This window comes from Archocentrus centrarchus, chromosome 21, assembly GCF_007364275.1.
Source record: "Archocentrus centrarchus isolate MPI-CPG fArcCen1 chromosome 21, fArcCen1, whole genome shotgun sequence".
In the NCBI taxonomy this organism is placed as follows: domain Eukaryota; kingdom Metazoa; phylum Chordata; class Actinopteri; order Cichliformes; family Cichlidae; genus Archocentrus; species Archocentrus centrarchus.
Genome location: NC_044366.1, coordinates 14,638,706 through 14,658,509, shown reverse-complemented (window position 1 = coordinate 14,658,509; position 19,804 = coordinate 14,638,706). Strand labels below are relative to the sequence as shown.

The window sequence follows — 19,804 nt, the reverse complement described above, 5'->3', positions numbered from 1 at the left end:
TTCAGGACCCAATGAGTTTACAAGACTCAAGGTTTACATTCTGGTTTGAATACTTTGCTCTAATACTTTGTATTGCTGGGATTAAGCACCTTGAAGCGACTGTTGTTGTGAATTGGTACATTATAAATAAGACTGAATTATTCCCAGGGAATCTGACTGTTTGGGATCAAATGTATTGTGGACCATAATGCTCCCAGTGCAGGTAACATATACCTAATTTTTCTGAATTATTGTGACAGCCTCCTTTACCGCAAGTTATCTAAAAGAGCATCGCAGGACACTAGAGCGCCTTTGTTCACTGCAAAGTGAGGGCAGCACTGAATTCAAAGAAGGAATTTGTATTTTGAAGGCATCAGTGGCGAATACTATTTGTGTTGTTATTACTGAGTGGGTAATTTTGTGCATTGTCGCTCCTGACACACTATCCACATCGTTCGGTGTTACAAGAGAAACATCATTTGTCTATCACAGATTACAGGTTAAGAAGGCAGAGCTCTGACACTGTGTCCGTCCCACAGTTTATAAAATAAAATCAATCACACACTATTATCATTTCTCAGCTTGAGGCTAGGCTGTTAGCAACAGTCTCTGTCCTGTATTGCAGCTATATGGTGCTTTATAAGTAACAAACACTACATGACCTGCAGCACTATGCAGCCTCTATAACCATATTTTAAAGTTTAAAGGGAGCAGGGCAAGTACAAAACTTCAAGGCAACAAAAAAGACATTCAGAAGTTTGGATCTTTTTTTTTTTTGTGCTACATTTGCAAAAAAAGCAGTAGCGCTGCATCTGAGGCGTTTCACAATAATAATAACAACAAATTAGCACAGCAAACAAGTTGACTAAAGACAATCTGTTGGCGCCGAGGCACGGCTGCTGAATGAAAAGGATTCATATAAAAATCACAAGTGAATGGTGTTTGTAATGTGGATATATGTACGATACAAATACACTGTTACAGCAACTGGCTTGCTCAAATAAAGAGACACACAATGAGCAGAGTGTTACATTTGCAATCAGTTTAGAATGCAAGATTAGCTAAACTAGCTAAGACTGTAAATTGGCCCACTGTGAACACATATACAGCGGCTGTTATGTGTGTTTATTATTATTATTTTACGTTTAAGTTTAAGTAATTTTTAACCACTGAAATAGAAGTTGAAAACAGAACATTATTTGCTTATTTTGTGCCTAATGTATATATTTTCTGTTACAGTACCTACTGGTTTGCTTGTTTTCCCAGGACAGATGGGTCAAAAATTAAAAGTAAAAGGTGGTGACGGAGCTGGGTTGAGATTATAAGTATATGAATCAACTGTTTTCAAACTTATCAAGTGATTAATCGGGCCCTGTGGATGGGTGCATTTTCATCTTATAAGAGTCTCCTGTCATCGGAGTGAAATGTTTTATTACACGACAAACTTGAAATCACTCAGAACTTTATGCTGATTTAAAATTGCAACTGACCCACTTCAGCAAATTCTCCCTGCAGCATAAACCAGCGGGACACCCTCATTATCCTTTAATTTGTCACCCTCTAAGTCTTCTCTGTGTGTCTATAGATTGCTCAAGCCAGGCTGTGTCAGTGAAAGGCACTATAGAGAAAAAAAATTACTGCATCACAACTAGACACATACTACATCAGAACAAAGTCTAATATGCAACTACATGACCTCCATTAAATTTGTCCATGTCACGTGACCATTCATCCATTTATAGTAACAACACTGGATAGGACTTTACTTCATCTCACCTCAGTAAGTTTAGACAATATATTTCTGTTAAATGTTTTTTTTTTGGTATGTCCTAAGTTAATTTGTATTGAATTGTTAGAGACTATTTGATTTGTATCAGCTTTTAATGTATTCAACTCACTGAGGAGAAATAGCAGTCACTTAACAGGATTTAAAATCAAGCCCCTTCACCTATCAAAAAACAAGCACATACATACAGCGACATCATCGGTCATCTAAACACATCTGCCCATATAACAGTATCCCGAGAATACTCGGATTTAAATTCTATACTACAGCTCCTAACCAGAATCCACAAAATGGTAGCTATTGTATCTCCCTGTTATCCAATTAACCCCCATCTGTGCTATAGCTAATTGAAAAAGAAATGTTTTACCTAAATGACTTCAAATCATTAAGGTAGCTCAACAATGGCAAAATTGTATAAAATTTCAAAGAAACAATTACAAGTTAAACATCTACAACATCAATATCAGTTACTAGTTTATATTTACATTTATAGAGCAGGGTTGTAGCCATATAAATAAAAATAAAAAGTAGCTATATAATTAATCCATTTTATGGTTATATGTCATTTGAGATGAAATCTCTTTGATGGCCACTGAAAAAAACAATTATTTGGCTTAAAGTAGAATGTTTGACCAATTATTTTTAATAAATTCCTTTTTTTTTTGTAACAATAATGAAAGCCCTAAAGATCGCTTGATCTTTATCTAGCTCCTTTTCTCCACATTTATGCACACGCAAGAATGAACGGACATATGCACACGCACACTGAGACACACCCACACAGGCTTGTGTAGACCAACATACACACATACAAATTCAGAATGAAACATACAGCCCTACTCTGGGGCCTCACAGTAATTTAGCTCTACAGAGGAGAGAGCTGAACAGTGAGATTGCCACTTTGCTAGACTGCAGTTGGTCCAGGCAGCCAGGTGATCGTTTCTGGTCTAGGAGGAGTTCAGAAGGTTGCTAAGAACTGTAAACAAAGACATAAAAAAACACACAGTCTAATGTTTAAGGCATTCAAAGTACTAAATGTGAGTATTTGTACCAAAAATGTGTTCTTTGTATTTTCATTGTGTGTCTGTGTCATACCCTGGGGATCTGACTGAGCCTCTGCTGCATCAGCTTTGTGTGGAGCCTCTGGATCTGCTTCTAGTCACAAAAAGTGACAGTCAGAGAGAAGCAAAATGAGGAAATAAAGCAGAGAAGGCAACACATTGCTCAACTGCAAGGTTCAATTTCACAAGCATTTAACTGAGCAACAACCTCCAGGGCAAGAACATTAAGCCAATGTATAATTGGCAAAAATTCCAGTTCCTTGAGGCTGCCATCAAAAGTGAGTATGTACTCATAGACCAAGACGGTGAGAGCTATACTATTAAAGTTGAGGTTTCAAAATTCAACTTGACAACCACTATGGACAACAAGGTAGCTGCATCCATCCTTTGTGTCCATAAGTGTGAACTATACAGCATAACTGCTATAAATCTTATTTTGGGGGTTAACTGCTTATTATCTTCACAATGATTTTTTTTTCTCTCTTTGGTGTCACAGTGCAGAACTTGTTCATACCCGTGGAGTCCAAGCTTCCCATTTTATCTTTAATGGAGCAGTTCTTGGCTGTAATTACCATCTCTATTCTTTACAGGGGAAAAGATTAAATCATTTCTAAAGATGTTTAGTTACATTAAGAACTGTTGCTCACAGCTGTTACTCAAAATGCTCAAATTATAACAGTTATTTTAAATCTGACAATAGGCCTGCACTAGTATAACTGGATGACCTACTGTTCATGTTTACTGCAAATTAAAACTTTGCTGAACTGGCAGTAATGTGATGCCCGTGAGTTGAATGTAACTGACGGCACTTTATGAGAGGAAGCCAAAAGCTGAATTTCAAAGAACTAATAATTTCCAAACGTTTGCTTTTAGGACTAAGAAAAACAAACGCACACCTTGCCCACTGTGCACTTTAGCATGGCTAAAGCGGGTTGTTAGGATGGCAGCAACTTCATATAAAGTTGAGATTCTGATAAAACATGAAGAACTTTCTTTTGTAGCATCATTATGACTCAACAGATCTGAAACGTTGATGGGGTTGGCATTAATTTCAAAGGGCTTTGACCTAAACAAGTCATTCAGGCCAGTTTTTCCACTAATGTGGACACCAAACTGAACAACATGGTTGATGGTTGATGGGGGTTCTAGAGGAATTTCTCTATTTTATGTTCCTTACTGTCTAATCTAATATCAAGTCTTGTGTACAGCTGTTTATGTAGCTGCTATATTAATGAGGTTTCTCTTTGATTTATTGCTATTAATTAGATACCAGATCACCAGCAACAAAAGGATAAAGTAATTACCCTGTCTATTTTTGAAGCAGAGTTTCTTCTGCTGATAGGTGAAGTATCCAGCGACTGCTCCCACTGCAGCCACAACAATTGCACTAAGGATTCCTGCTAAAGAGCCGCCCTCTGTAGCAAAAGAAACAGACAATCAAAGAAACAAATACAGATAAGTGATAAGCAGAGAACGTGCGGTCAACTTTGGCATATGATCATGCCACTGGAACTTTAAAGCTATTAGTCTGAGCATGTTTTACAGTATTAATGCAATTAATGCGAGTGCTTTTCAGTGCAACGTCTGACTATAACAACTGTAACGGTAACATTCAGTGTCAGCCACTGGGTGCTATTTTGCAGTCAAAAGAATGAACAGCGATTCAGAGAGGAAGCTCACTGACATAACATAATGTGTGAATTATGCGTGTATGTGCGAGACAGACAGGGGGAAAGGGAGGGAGGCGATGAAGAGCAGGCAACAGTGTGTGTGTGTGTGTGTGTGTGTGTGCGGGAGAGAGAGAGAGTTGCATCAGCTCATTCCAGAATTTTCTCGTTCCTTTTCATTCGTCTGTGATTTAAACTTCCAACACCATTCACAGTGAGCATTCGCAGAAATCTGTCTGCACCTGTAGCCCAGTTACTATGACAACACCAAAATGAATAGTCTTCATGTTGTGTGACAGCACACAGCCAACTGTAGGTACTGGCACATCTCCTGTGTCACTAAATTGCTTAAATTGTAAGTAAATGTAATTAATTGTTTCTCTATATAATTTTTTCTCAATGAACAGGTTTAAGTAACAATACCTGACAAAAGAACAATTTCCATCATAATTTAAAGGTGTTTACACTATGACTGCTTGTACCTGGCATACAGTTTGATGGATTTCCAAGCTAAAGACAGGGCTTTTATTTTGTACGGGAGTGAAACTGATGCTGAGGCATAAAAGACAAGTTAAAAAAAGGAAGAATAAAGGAGGACAGTAGATCCAGAGTACACAGTGTGGAAAAAACAAGGGAGTGGCATGAGTCAGAAAAGTGAGATGAATAAAAAGTGGGAATTAGTCAGTTAAATTAATTGGAATGAAACGGGACAATGTAGTGAGTCAGTAAAAGGAAGTAAAGGTGGGTGTAAGCTGACAAGTATGAACATGAATGCGTACAAAAGCTGAACATACAGCTGACACAGAGCAGTTTCTGTACTGATATGAAATAATACTGAGGTGCGCTGAGTTTTCCATATTTTCAACAGAGTCTCTTCTGTGAGACACATTTTTAAAAGCACTTTTAACTTAAATCAATTTGGTAGATTCTACAGCTCATAGATACTTTTTAAACTTCAAAAGAAGGTTTAAAGAAGCACACCTGCTGAGGCTACTGCATGACACAAAATCATTAAACTCAGTTAGGTCTGAGGTAATTAGGTGTAAATCCAGAGACAAGTGTCACCATATATAGTTTTTGTTGGACAAAGACAAAATTTTTATAGTTTTGCCTCTGTGCGCCACCACAGTGGATTCTAAATTGAACAATTGATATATGATTGAAGTGCAGACATTCAACTTTCATTCAAAGGGTTTAAAAAACAGTTTGCATTAACTGTTTAGAAATGACAGCCTTTTTATACATAGTCCCCCATTTTCAGAAGCTTAACATTAATTGGGCAATTCACTGACAAGCACCTTCATGTCCAGATGAGGCCTGCTGACTCATTATTTCATAACAAATGAATCAGACATAATATTGGAGTCAGAGTGCTGAATTTTTATTTTATAGCTCTTGTCTGTAATTTTAAATCTGACGCCCAAAAAAGAAGTCAGGGAGGCCATCGTCAGGCTGACCAAAAAAAAAAAAATGAGGGAAATTTTAAAAGTAGTCAAATCAACAATCCAGGACATTCCTAAAAAGGAACTGACCCACTAGTGCTTATTGATGATGTGGATAATGACTCAAAGCATACTGCAAAGGCAACCCAAAAGACTCTCAAGGCAAAGAAATTAGATATAGCCAACTCAGTCGCCTCATATCAATCCAACAACGTATGCTTTTCAGTTACTGAAGACAAAACTGAATGGAGAAAGACCCGCAAATAAGCAGCAACTTAAGGTTGCTGCAGTAAAGGCCTAGCACAGCATCTCAAGGGAGGTAACACAGCATTTGGTGATGTTCATGTTAATTTGTTCAATTAATTTTGATCCTCTGAAAATGGGGGACTGTGTATAAAAATATCTGTACTTTCTAAATAAAAATTCAATAAAAGCTAAAAGTCTGCACTTCAAACAAAAACTGATTCATTAAGGAATGTACAGAAGTAAAACTATAAGAAGATAACTACAGCAGTAAGAAGATACTGTGATCCAATCAGTATGTTGCTGTGGGGCTTGAATTATTTGCTACCAAAAGGTTCTGGTCCTGCTGTGGAATATATTGATGCTCAGGAGCACTAGTATTTTTAAAGTTTAGCATGTTACACATGAATAATGCTCCTGTGTAGCTGTAGAATGACAATGGAATTGTTTTAGCACTTATGCCTATTCAAAAAAAAAAGTGAATAGTGGAGTATACGGGAGTATGGCGAAAAGGCACACTAAAACAGAAAAGACAACTCACTTTGGGACTGACGACCTCCTGCGGTTAAAAAGAAAGAACACACAGAAAGTTAACAACATGAAAGTGTACCATTTAGTGTTTAATGGTAAATTGTTTGCATCCTTCCATCTGATCTGATTTAATTCTACTGTTTCACTGAAATTCAGAAGCAGAAATTACTTCCAGCAAAATTCATAGTGATGCACCCTTAAAGACCTGCTTCAAACAACAGAGGAGAGGCATTTTTCTGTGACTCTTTTATCCTGTTTGCATTGTCAAAGGCATGCCTCTAATATCCTGTTTCACTAAGTTTCAGAACTACATACACTCGATGTCTTACACACACACACACACACACACGCACACACACGCGCACACACACGCGTACACACACACACACACACACACACACACACACACACACACACACACACACACACACACACACACACACACACACACACACACACAGTCCTTACCACTTTCAGAGGCACCCATAGCAGGTCCTAGAGAGAGACACAATGATGCATATTATTAAATGTACTAATAAAGCATTGTTACTGAATTGACAGAATAAAAAAATAGAAGAGAGGTGAGCTTATCCTCTTTGTGCTGGCTTATAACCTCAGGGGCACTAGGAGTTTCTGTCCTATCTAGACTGTTGACACGCACTCATGCATACACACAACTTTGCATGAAGCATCACTTCTTTACAGTTACAAAGATGGCAAAGATACTTTTGTCACAGAGTAATAAAATATTTGACAGAAAGAGACAAACACTCTTTCTAACTCTTTCACACTCTGATCTTTGTTTTGATCCACACTCAAACAACCCTGTTATCTCCTTCTGCACTGCCTGTCTGTATACGTCTGTGACATCATCGTTGCCCTTTACTTGCTTCAACTTGACAACGCTCCTAATAACAGAGTACTAAAGAAGAGTAACCTTTCACAAGTATATAATGATTATACTACTTTTGAGTTTTTGGAATCACCTTTGAGAAGGAAACTGAGAAGCTGCTTGAAGAAAATCTGTTATTCCCACATTTCTGTCATATTGCCTTAAATGAAACTTTTGTAAAGCAAATCAGTGCAGCACCATGCAAGGCACTGAACTGACGCCCTCCTTGCAGTAGAGAGATAAACAGAATGTTCTACCAAAACCAAACTACACAGAATACTAGAGCACAACTACAATTGTTATAAATGAATACCAACCACTGTGACCCTTACCCCCCAAGGTTGACGGGTTATCACTGTCTCCATTTGAAGCACCTCCAAAATTAAACGCTGGAGGAAAAAAAATTATGATAAAATGATCAAATCAAATCAATTCAACTATAATAGCTATAAATGAATACCAACCACTGCGACTCTGGCCCCCTGAGGGTGCATGAAGGTTTTCATTCTCATCATTCTCATCATTGTCATTCAAAGCATCTCCCAAATTAAACCCTGGAAAAAAATAATAAAATAAAATAAAATTATCAAATGGGGTGGGAATTTCCAATCAGATCATCGTCATTCTAACAAACTAAAGCACAGCCTTTCAGTTGCTCTACCATTTTTTTAAAATGAGGCCAAAGCTGCCTGGGGCTGGAGCTCCATCACATTTAATGACACAGCTTCACAAGACCATTTAGGAGGACAATGCTGGTGCTAAAAACAGTAATGGTTAGCTTTTGGTTTGCCTAAAACTAGCTATGGCAGCTAATAAGCTTCTTGCTGGTTACGTGGTTGAGGAGGTGCTAACAATATCAACTTATTATGCACTGAAATACATTAGTTTTCATTTGACTACATTCAAAGGTAGATGTACTGTACAGCAGGCTAAACCCCCCACAAAATACTAACCAATATGCACAAATAATTGAACTGTAATTTTTAAGCCTTTATGAAGATGGATGACAGTCTAAGCTAATTCCCCTGCAATACTCTAATTTCACCACTTAAAAAGAACAGCTAATTAGATAATGTCAACTGTCTCATTAAATTTCCATTTATGCATATAAATCTAGCCAACTGTGATTTTATAGAATTATCTGTTTGTGAAAACATTGGGGTAAAAAGTATGTAGCCCTCCATGCTAGCAAAAGCCTCAAGTTGAGACATAGTTAATCCCTAAGATCTACAGTCACTGCGGTAAACACGGCTAATCTCATTGCACTGCATGGTTTTAACTGCGATAGAAAAGGCATTCATGAGACTGCACTGATTTGAAGAAATTTGGACTAAAACTGAACTACACTTTAAAGTTTATCTCCACCTTCATTGTATTGCACAGGTTATTCTGTGCATCCCCAACTCTGGACATTTTTGGTTATTGGTTACAAAAATCAACTCAATTGTAATTATTATTAGCGATTACTAACCATCTGAGCTCTGCTCTGGTAATGACGTCTCCAGTGCCTTTTCCAAGTTAAACCCTGTATCTGGTGAATAAATAAATATATAAATAAATACATACAAATACACATAAACACATGCATAAAAAAAAAAAAAAAAACATGAGTGACAGAAATGCAAAAATGATCACTGTAAGGCAATTTTCCTATCCTAAAGAAATTTGATTTTTTATCTAATGCCACATTGTCTCTCTAACACACTATAACACTCTGTTTTCAGTCCGTCATGGCCCTCGTGAATGCCCTGCAGAGGTGTTCTCAATAAGGACACTGAAACACAGCCTGCTCCGAGGGTGTAACTGTGATCTTGTGAACCAATGTTGACTTAGATTAAAGGATATTATCTGTCACGAACAAAACCTTAGCCTACTATATGCATTGGGGGAAAACCCAAGTGACTTGTACAGCATGTGTGACTCCATGTACAGTGTTAGAGTGGGCAGGGAGGGGTGTGATTATCAAATTAATTTATTACTGACAGAAAGCTGAGTGACCTATTTTCTAGTGACCTATTCTTCCGCCTTAATAAAATCATGACAGCAAGTAAAATTAAAATGACAGAATAACTTGCCAGGATGGATAAGTAACAAAAGCTACATGCTGAGCTAAGTTTTATATCATTACTCTCATACTGCTTCTCATTGACCTCACATCTTTTCTTCTTGTCTGAATAGCTCTTCTCCTCCTTTCTTTCTTTATGTTTCTTCCATGGCAACAACACTAAATACAACCTTCCCCATCTCACTATCAGCACTCCCGGGGATAAAGCTAAGCTAAAGCAGGATGTCTCTTTCTAATAACGGTAAAAACAAACATCACCTTAGGATAGGAAATATTGAAATGACATCAGCATAATGTTTAGAAGGAAAGGGCATGAATTCCAGTTTGAGAAAGGAGAGAGTGTTAGGGAGAATACTGTTATAAGATTAGATAGGAACACACAAATAAGGGGAGACACTTCTACTTTGATAAACTTATATTAAGGTCAATTGAAAGGCTCATGACATGCACAATTTAGAAGATAAACTCACACGGGCCAAAATCCCACCTCATAACCTTCCCGAGGGATTTGTATTTCTTGGTAGAAAGGAACAGATAAATAAATTTATTTAGAAAATAGGGAGTTGTAGGCAAATTATGTGTGATAATACAAGAGTTTTGTCAGCAGTAATTTAATTATTCCTGGGTCAAAGAAATGCACAGTTGAGATTTAAGCTCACAAAAAAATATTTAGTTATGGACTTAAGATAGACTGATTCTAGCATAAATGGCATTCCTTAAATGTGTTTGATTTTATGTGTTTGCTCGGGGACAGGCAGTGCTGCAGTATCGCCAGAGATTTTGGGAAAACCCCAAGATCCAACTGATCATATGAGTTTCAAGCTATTTCTCACGCAGACTCTCAGATGCAATTTCTGTAATTATGTAAAATGCTGCTAAAAATGAACATTTATGAACATCAGTTGAGCTGTTGGCCTTCTGTAAGTCTAGTGAAACTGTATTCAATTAAATAAAGTGATGTCAAGACTTGTTTAGAGGTTTTATGACCAAAAGAACAAGGAGTCAAACTGTCAAATAATAATGTTTGATATTTCCAAACAGGTTTGTGCAGTTTCACATTGTAAAACACACTCATGCATAAGAGACGGTGGCATCTACAGAATACATGTACTTAGCTCTGTCTACAACATTTCCTCTGAGGTCTTAAGACTGGACACATACTCAGCTGCCAGAACTCAACTGCATTTTGGGTGGACAAAATCCTCCACTATCGTTGTGATCTCATCTGTGGATGATTCTTCATTTGCAGCTGCATCAGTTGGTGCCTCCTCATTGTCTGCTACCTTGTCACCAATTGCTGGTGTGGTGTCAAGTCCACTCTATAAAAAAATGTATTATAACATATATGAACCTATAGCAAGGACACAGTCACATCATAGCAGCTTATAAATAATATATGTAAAATACACAACTTAACAGGTTCAAATAGGCTGTTTGTCTGAGACTTTTTAAAACTGCTGCTCACCTCCTCTTGAGCAGGTGTTGTACCAGCGTTTATGATAGGTTCCTCCTCTACACTGACTGTTGTTTGCACAAGCCCTGGAGCATCATCCTCAGACTCGGCAGCTGGCCGTGGTTAGAAGAGTGAAACAGAAGCAGAAAAATATTAGATCACTAATTTGAATTTTTATACCAAATTTTGTGGAATGGGCTTTCATTGCTTGTTTTGTTACAGAGTTGAAAACAAAATCAGAGCGACTTAATATAGCTTTTGATGACATGGTGCAAAAGTTGAATCTGCTGTTTGCTACAAAGATTTACAAAGATTTTTAATACACTGCAGCTGTGCTGTGAGAGATTTAACTGGCTAAAAAATTTTACAGCAAAAGAAAAAAAAGGAATAAAGATTTTTGGAACCAAAGAACAGTGTAGTATGAATGCCAAGGATTAAAAAGGGAAGAGAACCTGACACCAATTTGTGTTAAATAAGAAAAAAAAAAAAAAGAAAAGAAAGGAAAAGCGCCAAGCTTTTATGTTGTTATTATTTTAAATGTGCATATATGAAATTCTATTGATCACCTTGTGTTGTTGCTGGTGCGTTAGCTTCAACATCTGGAGTTACTGGCTCTGTTTTTCCAATCGCAGGAGTAACCGATTGGGCCTCCACTCCTTCAGGAGCATCTGTGGCTTCTGGCTCTGTGCTTAGATCTGCAGGCTGGTCTGCTTCAGCTTCAGAGGCAGCAGTGGACACCAGTGATGGTTCCTGTTTGGTGCAACATTTTACTCAAATAAATAATGGTCTATGTAATGCTGGGTGAGATTTTCAAATGGCTGACAAAGACCCAGAGCTGGATGGATCAAATCAAACAACAAAATATTTCTAATCCTCACCTCAGCTGCAGTGACAGTCTCCTCAACTCCACGTTCTTCGATGACAACTGCCCTTACATTTGATGTAGGTACTGGAGTTCCAAATGTCTCTACTGCTGGGGTTACTTCATCTGCACAAAGTTATGTGAAGGTTTGAAGTGAGAGCATAATAACAGAATGCGGGGTGGCACACTTACAGTTAAATTCAAACAGATGGAAAAAAGCCAATTCATGATGCCACAACCACACAGCTGGCAGAACTTGTACAAACAAAGAGGGTAATCATGGCAACTTATAGTCCATCTCACTGTCTCAAAGAATGTTTTCCCATGCATTTGAACCTATACAACATCCCTGACTACAGCACACTACTTTGTGACCTCTACTGTTCAGAAACCAATGACAGGAATATTATAAATCTATTGCAATAAAGAGCCATTATAGTTTTGGAGTGATTTGTGTAACCACTGATTATTAAAAAAATGCATGCCTTAATCCATCTGCTGTTCCTCTGAGTCATTAAAATCATCTGAGTGGTGTTTAAGATGACACACACACACACATGCTCAGAGCCCCACCCTGGCCTGATTAGTGCCTGATGTTACCAATCCAGCCAAAAATTGAATGACATACTCATCGATAACATGTGACCTGCTTCCACATCAAATGCAGTCTTAACCTCAGCACTGGTATTGTAACGCTGTGCTAATGATAAAATGACACAGATGTGCTCTTTGTCAGTTTGTATGTGATGAGCAGTTTGTGTGTGTGTGTGTGTGTGTGTGTGTGTGTGTGTGTGTGTGTGTGTGTGTATGTGTGTGTATCAGCAGCACGCTGATGCTGGTTTATCATGGGAGCTCAAAACCACTGCTCTGATGACATAAAATCAAATACCTCTACCACTTTTTTTTTAAGAGCTATTCATTGCAGAGTGGATTTTCAATAAAGAATTGCTGGGCTCGCCAAGTGAGATTGTATCAGAATCAGTGAAGCCTGGAGGGAGAGCAGCAACACATCTCAAGTATTTCCATCACACTGAAAATCTTTCAGTGGTAACAAGTACTGGCTAAACCCAGAATCTTTTCATCCACACAAACACAGATTCATATAGCAGGAGAAATAAAAATACACACAGACACACACATGCACACACAAAAGCGCATGTAAACACTACACACACAGCTGTATGGTTACTGAAACATCATTTAAAAAATCTCTTTGTTCCATATAATATCATCATAATATCAACTTAACATTCAAAGTAAATATTAATCAGTCATACAGTGTGCACATGGATGTGTGATATATGTATTAGTTTTGTATCTTAATCAGTTCTCTGGAAATAACTGTCTTCATCAAAGATGTGCTCTTGCGTGCCATTTCAAGCTAATGAGGTGGAACAAAGTTAAGATGGAAGTTGATGAGTCTCACCAGTGCACAGAACACTTATAATGAGCCACAGGGAAAAAAAAGATATATATCAAACTGTTCTTCAAACAGCTGACAGTAACCTTTTGCCACAGTTTTATTAATAATCTGTCAAACCATTACCTCTGATAATGAGTGTCTATTAGAGTGAGAGTGAACGCTGTGTGTATGAAGCATGAGGATCTAATGTAATTCCCCTTGTTCTTGTGCATGAGTGTGTGTGTGTGTGTATGTAGTGGCTACCCCTGCATGCAAACTCCTTTATAGAACATTCTGTTCCCATCTATTAGATTGCCACTTACTCATTCAACTACCTCTCCCACAAGCATAGCCCCATCCAACAACACTTACATCTCTACAGATTCATAAAATGACCTCTCTCCTCCCCTAACATACAAACAGCTACATGTTCACACACGTGTGAAGTTCATGTGCACACATGCTCACATTCACCCTCATGCTCTGAGTAAGGAGAGCCCTGTTTTGTGTTAGTACAGCACTGAAGCCAACTGTTGCACATCCCCGAGTGCTCTCACTCCTTCCCTTCTGTCTTCTAGTCTATCGTCTCTTCCCGTTCGCCAAGTGTCGACTGTTTCAGTGCCACTACTTTCCCTTGAGGCTGATGAGTCATCTGTGTCTCTGACATGGCTGCACGCTATTGTGTGGGGCAACACAACCGTGGTAAACTGCAAAAATGTGCCCTGAGAAAAAAAAAAACACTCTAAGTTATACCAGTTTGTCTATGTGTGAATGTATCTTACTACCAATTAAACTGGCAGCAAAATCTGGATACAGGATGACAGAGAGAAGGTGTGTTTGTGGGAATATGCTGCATCTGTGAGTTGCTGTAAATGAATGCTGCAACGAATATATTTTTGATTATTACTGATTAGTCTGCTGATTGATTTTTCAAATATTGACTAATCTGTTTGGGCAACACAACAATATAATTTCATGCAGCCCATGTAACATGATCAAATGTCTTCTTTTTTTAATATATATATATATATCTGAGGAGCTACAAACAGCAATCATTCAACATTTTAGATATACGTGAATTATTACTTGATTAATTGCCATGCTTCATTTAACCAATAGGAGCTCTCCTTAAAATAACTCGTGGAAAATAAATAATTCTGCATATAACGCTTGGTAAAGCACAACTTCTAGCTCTCTGAAAGAAACTTTATAAGCATCTTCCCACACAGTTCCTTTTGATTCTATCTTCCCCTTTCTACTTTGTGTAACAGTATGGCACATAACTTGAAAACAAGAGTGACTGATAACAGCCTCTCTTCTTTTCAAAATATGTTCATGGTGTAACTGGATCTATGCCAAAATGGAAGAGTTCAGCCTGGTGTGCACGCCTTACTGCATGTACTGTAGGTGTTTGCTGAAACACTGAACCTCCCCTATATAGTGCAAGCATAAAATCGTAATATATTACTTGGGATACACAAGTTGCACTCTGCATGCATCAACATGCTTAAAACAAACCAAAATATTTTACAGAAAATTAAAACTGTCATAACAAAAGGGAAACGCGGTTCATGGGAAATATGGCACGAGATGTGATTAAAAGGAAATTCCATGTGATTGCAAAGCATGCCTCATACTCTCCCTAAGATGACACGCTTCTTATGAACAATTAACATACTGTGATAAATAATGACCAACTTTCTGTAGTTTACATGTTAGTTATTTCCAGTTTTTCACCGATATGGTGATACAGTCTGTGCTGCTGCCATCACAGAGAACCAGCCCACATTTCAACTGGTTAAAGAACTGAACTTTATAAATCATTAAGTAGAACAAATTTGGATATGATGCAGTAGTTTCCACTGGCTGTATCTATGAATCATTGGTGGGGGTTTTTTGTTTGTTTTTTGCAGTCATCCAGACCACAGCCGCCAGCCTCCAGTGTTAAAAATGAATTTTCTACACCAGCTTTTTGAAATTGGTGGCATTTATTTTTTTTCAGTAAAAATGTGAAGAATCAGTTCTAAATTTGGCACCAGCTCTGTGTCAACTGAAAAGCAGTGCAAGATAATAGCCAGTATTGTGATGAATATGATATTTTACATGTGTCATGGACATTTGGGAAGTACCTTCATAGTGTAGTGGTTAACACAATATGTGAAAGATACCTGATTGGAGACAAACACGGAAACAAAAATCCCTGAGAGGGTTGTGTCGGGAAAGGCATCTGGCATAAAAATCTGCCAAATCAAATATGTGTATCCATCCACTGTGGTGACCCCTTATGAAAAAGGGAGCTAGAAAGAAGCTAACTAACGTGGACATTTGGGAGCTAAAGTATACTAGTGTGTGGAATGAGGTGCTCTTGATTATATCTAAAAGTTGACAAATGATGGAACTGTTTATCTTGGTATTTGATGTCACGTATTAGTAAGTCTGCTGATAAAAAGCAGAATTTGCTTTCTGTTATATGTTAATTCACTTTTTTTTTTGTTTGTTTTGAAACTATAGAAGTGTAAAAGAGATTTTCAGTGCATTTTTAGTTATGTAACTCAAACTATGCATCACACAAACTGAAATCCGCAGCATGTTATCAGCGCCATAGGGTAAAAGGAACATTACTTTCTAGCTCTTCTGGTTCCTGCCACAAGATTTTGTGAGATTTCCTGTGTGCAGCTGAATGAGTAATAATGCGCGTGCATGCCTCATCCTATAAAAGTACACCAGAAAACGCTTGTGCATGTGTGTCAGGTGATACAGCAGCACCAGGTATGGTTTTATTGTGTTTCTGTGGGACAGAAAGTGCTCTGTTTACCATGTCTTAACAATGCCCCCATGGAGAAGATCGTGTATATTGTGGAGTGTTTGTTTATGTGGGTGTGTGATTCCCTTATCCAGCAAATGAATGATTTATGGGCTAGAAGTTGAAGGTGTAAACACAGACAAGTCTGCACACACACACACACACACAGACACACACACACTCACACACGCACGCACACATGCACACACACCTGGCAAACATCACAGCTCTTTTTTCTTTTATTTGTTTCTAAGGCACACACATGTTCTCTAGCTGAACTGCGCACACAGATAAATGAAGCACACCCATACTCCCACATGTTCTGTACATTAAACTTGTACCCCACTCCCACTCACACATCCACACACAGATGCTAAGGGCCCTCGGGAAGCGTAAGGCGCTGAGACTAGTTGTGTGGTTGGGTGTTGTCTACAGCTGGTGCTGGATCTAGTTACTGACACTCCCTATCGTTCACCTCTATAAATCGCACTGTAACTGATTTGCGCACACACAACTGAGCTAGCACCCCATCTTTTTCAGTGTGGCTATGAACTGGTGTGCACACATATGCAAGTCAGCAAACACACCCACTGAGATTTCCTGTGATTGAGTGTTCAAAGATCTACTGAGCTTAAAATGATGTGAAAGTTCTGCAATTATAGAAAACGTGTGTGAATAGACAAGGAAAAAAAAGAACATCACCCTATGTGTGTGTGTGCGCCTGTGTGTGTGTGTGAGAGAGAGAGAGAGAGTGAGAGAGAGAGAGAGAGAGAGAGTGAGAGAGAGAGATGGCTTATCTTTGGTGGTTTGTCTGACAATAAAAAGTGAACCGGTAGAGTGAGAATTTGCCAGATCACATCCACGTGCGCCAACGTCCAACTGAATTTTTTTGCATAAAGATAATGAAACTCATTTGTCTTACTTTTTCCTTGCTTGCATATCCTTGTTTTCCTTCTCAATCAGCTACAACATTTTTCTTTTATCTTCTGCCAACAACCTTCCACTTTCCTCTTTATTTTTCCTCACTTTCTGTGTTTTTCTTAATGCTTCCTTTTATTCCTGCGAGTTTTACTGCACATTTGAACAATCTGGAATCTTTGCCTGTGCCGCGGGGAAGGGCAGAGGCCCATGGGCCAGCTGAAGAAGAAGGGAAAGGAACAGGAGAGCGAAAACATGAAGAATGAGAGATGCAGAGAAGAAAAGAATAGATGTGGCTCAATCACACATATAGACAATGAGGGGGGGAAAGGAACCAAATATAATTACTTATATAACAACAATGGATTCACCACACCCTTATGGACCTAAACTCCTGTCCAAAAAGATATGGCCATATTACAAGACACACCTTTTTTTTTTTCTTTTTTTTTTAATGATGATGTCTGGGGTACAAAGCCAGAAACACAATACAGTAAAGATGGAGGGCTTTGTGTTTGCTTAGTCAAAACTGATAATAACAACAATAATAATAATATTCAAAATAAGCTAAAGGTTAATTGAACTGAAACGTGACAGGGATTCAGACAGACTGGCAAAAGACACAGTGGTAATTGCACTCACACAAGCACAGGAGAGGAGAGAAAAGACAGAAAAGGAGAAAGACAGGTGAGAACCAGAGGGGAGTAAAGGTGGGGGGAGAAATGGAGGCAGTGAGATAATGACCAACAGTCAGTTAGTCAGACAGACGTACAGACAGACGGGGAGACAGACATAGATAGCTAGATAGATAGATAGATAGCATGGACACAAATAAAATGTGCAGCTGAAGAATGCGCTGAATTAACTGGAAACAAATTATTACCTTGTGCCTTGGCGTGGGCAGCCAGCAGGCTCCCTAATAGCAGAATCCACAGGTATGACATCATGGGAACACGGCGTCCAGGCTGCGAATAAAACTGGGGCTCAGTTTCCCTTTTCTCGCGCTTCAAAAACGACAATTAACTGGCCGGGAGATTTCAGGTAGATCGGGAGGCGTGCGTGCGTGTGTATGTGTGCCGGTGCGTTCTTGCGCGTCGGATCAAACCAAGGTGCTCGGATGCTCAGGCTCAGTGCGCGCCGCCGCGGATCTGTCGTCCCCTTTGTCTGGATTGGGAGAGAAGGTTCGGTCTTTATTGGTGGGCGGTCTCCTTCCCCAAATGAAGGGAGGCGGTACGTTGCTGTGTTGGCATTCAGATGACTTTCTGCACTAATTAGTTTTTTTTTTTTTTTTTTTTGCCTTTATCACTCCGACCATGAGCGTTACCAGAAATCTGGATGCATATTCGTCGTTATCAAGCCCGATCAGTGCGAGTAACTGCTCAACTCTTTGTCATTCAGGAGCAGCGGATATGTACAGTTTTAACTCCAAATTGCCCTTAATGGATATAGTCGTGTATTCCTTTAAATATTTCCCTGATTTTGATAAGGAGTCCAGCAAGTCCTTGAAAGGATCTATCCTTATATGCTGAGGTCATAGCCGTGGGGATGGCACTATGCACTGGGTAGTACCCTCAGCACCAAAGTTAAATAAGGGCTGTATCAGTTATATGTTGTAAAATTTAGGTTGGTTATCATGTTTCCTAATATGACGATTGTCTTTAAATAAAGTCAAAATACTTTAATAAAAACAATTGGATAAGCGGAAGAAAATGGATGGATGCTGATCCCTGAAAGCAGAGGTCTGAGACAACTAAAGAAAGGCTTTGAGATGATGCCATATTTACACAATAAACATAAATAAAACTGTAACCGTCCATACAGTAAAGACAACACTGCACCTGCACCTCACTCTTTAGCAGAACACAATCAAACACTAATTTCCTGACAAAACCCTGATAAGCATGCCGCAATTTACATAAATAATAATAGTAGCCAATAGCAGCTCAGCACTGGCTGTTACCAAAGCCACATACATATCTTGTCGATCGGAGCATCCTCATCTTCACAGATGAAGCAAACGCAACAGATCATCAGCTAACGTTTGGTGAATGTTTGGTGGCAGAGCATGAAAAGCTGGGCACATCTTTTGCTGATAACCCTAAAAGTATGTCTTCACCCTCAAACTTTTCATCATGCCATTAATATCTAGTTTCTAGGTTAGTCCTCTGCTCTTTTGCCAGTAAAGATATAGCCAGCATGCTTGGGCTGTACTGTAGGAGCAGCTTGTTGATTTACTTAATTGGAAATTCTGTTTTGTGTAGCCATTTTCATGTGCAGCTGCACGCCTGTTTACATGTATGGTCACCAATCTGTGAGCAAGTACAAAACTGAACCTAAGTAACACAAGATACAGTGTATCTAAAAAAAAAAAAAAAAAAAACCCCACAACAAACCAAAAACAAAACAGCAAACCAAAAACTCTTCAGTACCCTACTTCTCATGGCCTTGACTGAGACACCTAAAGGGTTTTTAATGCACACCACTTCATGACTTAAAGATCACCATATACACATAAAGTTATAATACTACATTTTTATACTAAGACTTATGTTAAGTCTGTAATTTGACTTGAATTCATTAAAAATATCACTTTCTGAAGAGGATACAAAATCAGTGATGTAAGACTTTGGTCTGTTGTTGATGTTAAATTAATGTTAGGTTTCCATTTGAGAAAACCACACATGACCTCATGCACACCAA

General features: G+C 38.5%; 1 protein-coding gene across 4 annotated transcripts; it reads right to left on the bottom strand.

Moving 5' to 3' along the window:
- Positions 1–108: 108 nt before the first annotated feature.
- LOC115801015 (CD99 antigen-like protein 2) lies at positions 109–18,255 on the bottom strand. Of its 4 annotated transcripts, none has more exons than XM_030758700.1 (13): positions 17,988–18,255; positions 11,998–12,107; positions 11,686–11,869; positions 11,132–11,232; positions 10,847–10,985; positions 9,073–9,132; positions 8,066–8,155; positions 7,919–7,990; positions 7,178–7,204; positions 6,720–6,737; positions 4,131–4,241; positions 2,861–2,920; positions 109–2,741 (listed from the first exon to the last, which is right to left on the bottom strand). In XM_030758700.1, the coding sequence occupies exons 1-13, from the start codon at positions 18,049–18,051 to the stop codon at positions 2,713–2,715; spliced, it is 1,065 nt and encodes a 354-aa protein (XP_030614560.1). In that variant the 5' UTR covers positions 18,052–18,255; the 3' UTR covers positions 109–2,712. The 4 variants fall into 4 exon arrangements, with proteins under 4 accessions (XP_030614560.1, XP_030614561.1, XP_030614563.1 ...); XM_030758701.1 differs by having other exon boundaries at positions 2,861–2,917; XM_030758703.1 differs by having other exon boundaries at positions 7,934–7,990.
- Between the last annotated feature and the right edge of the window lie 1,549 nt (positions 18,256–19,804).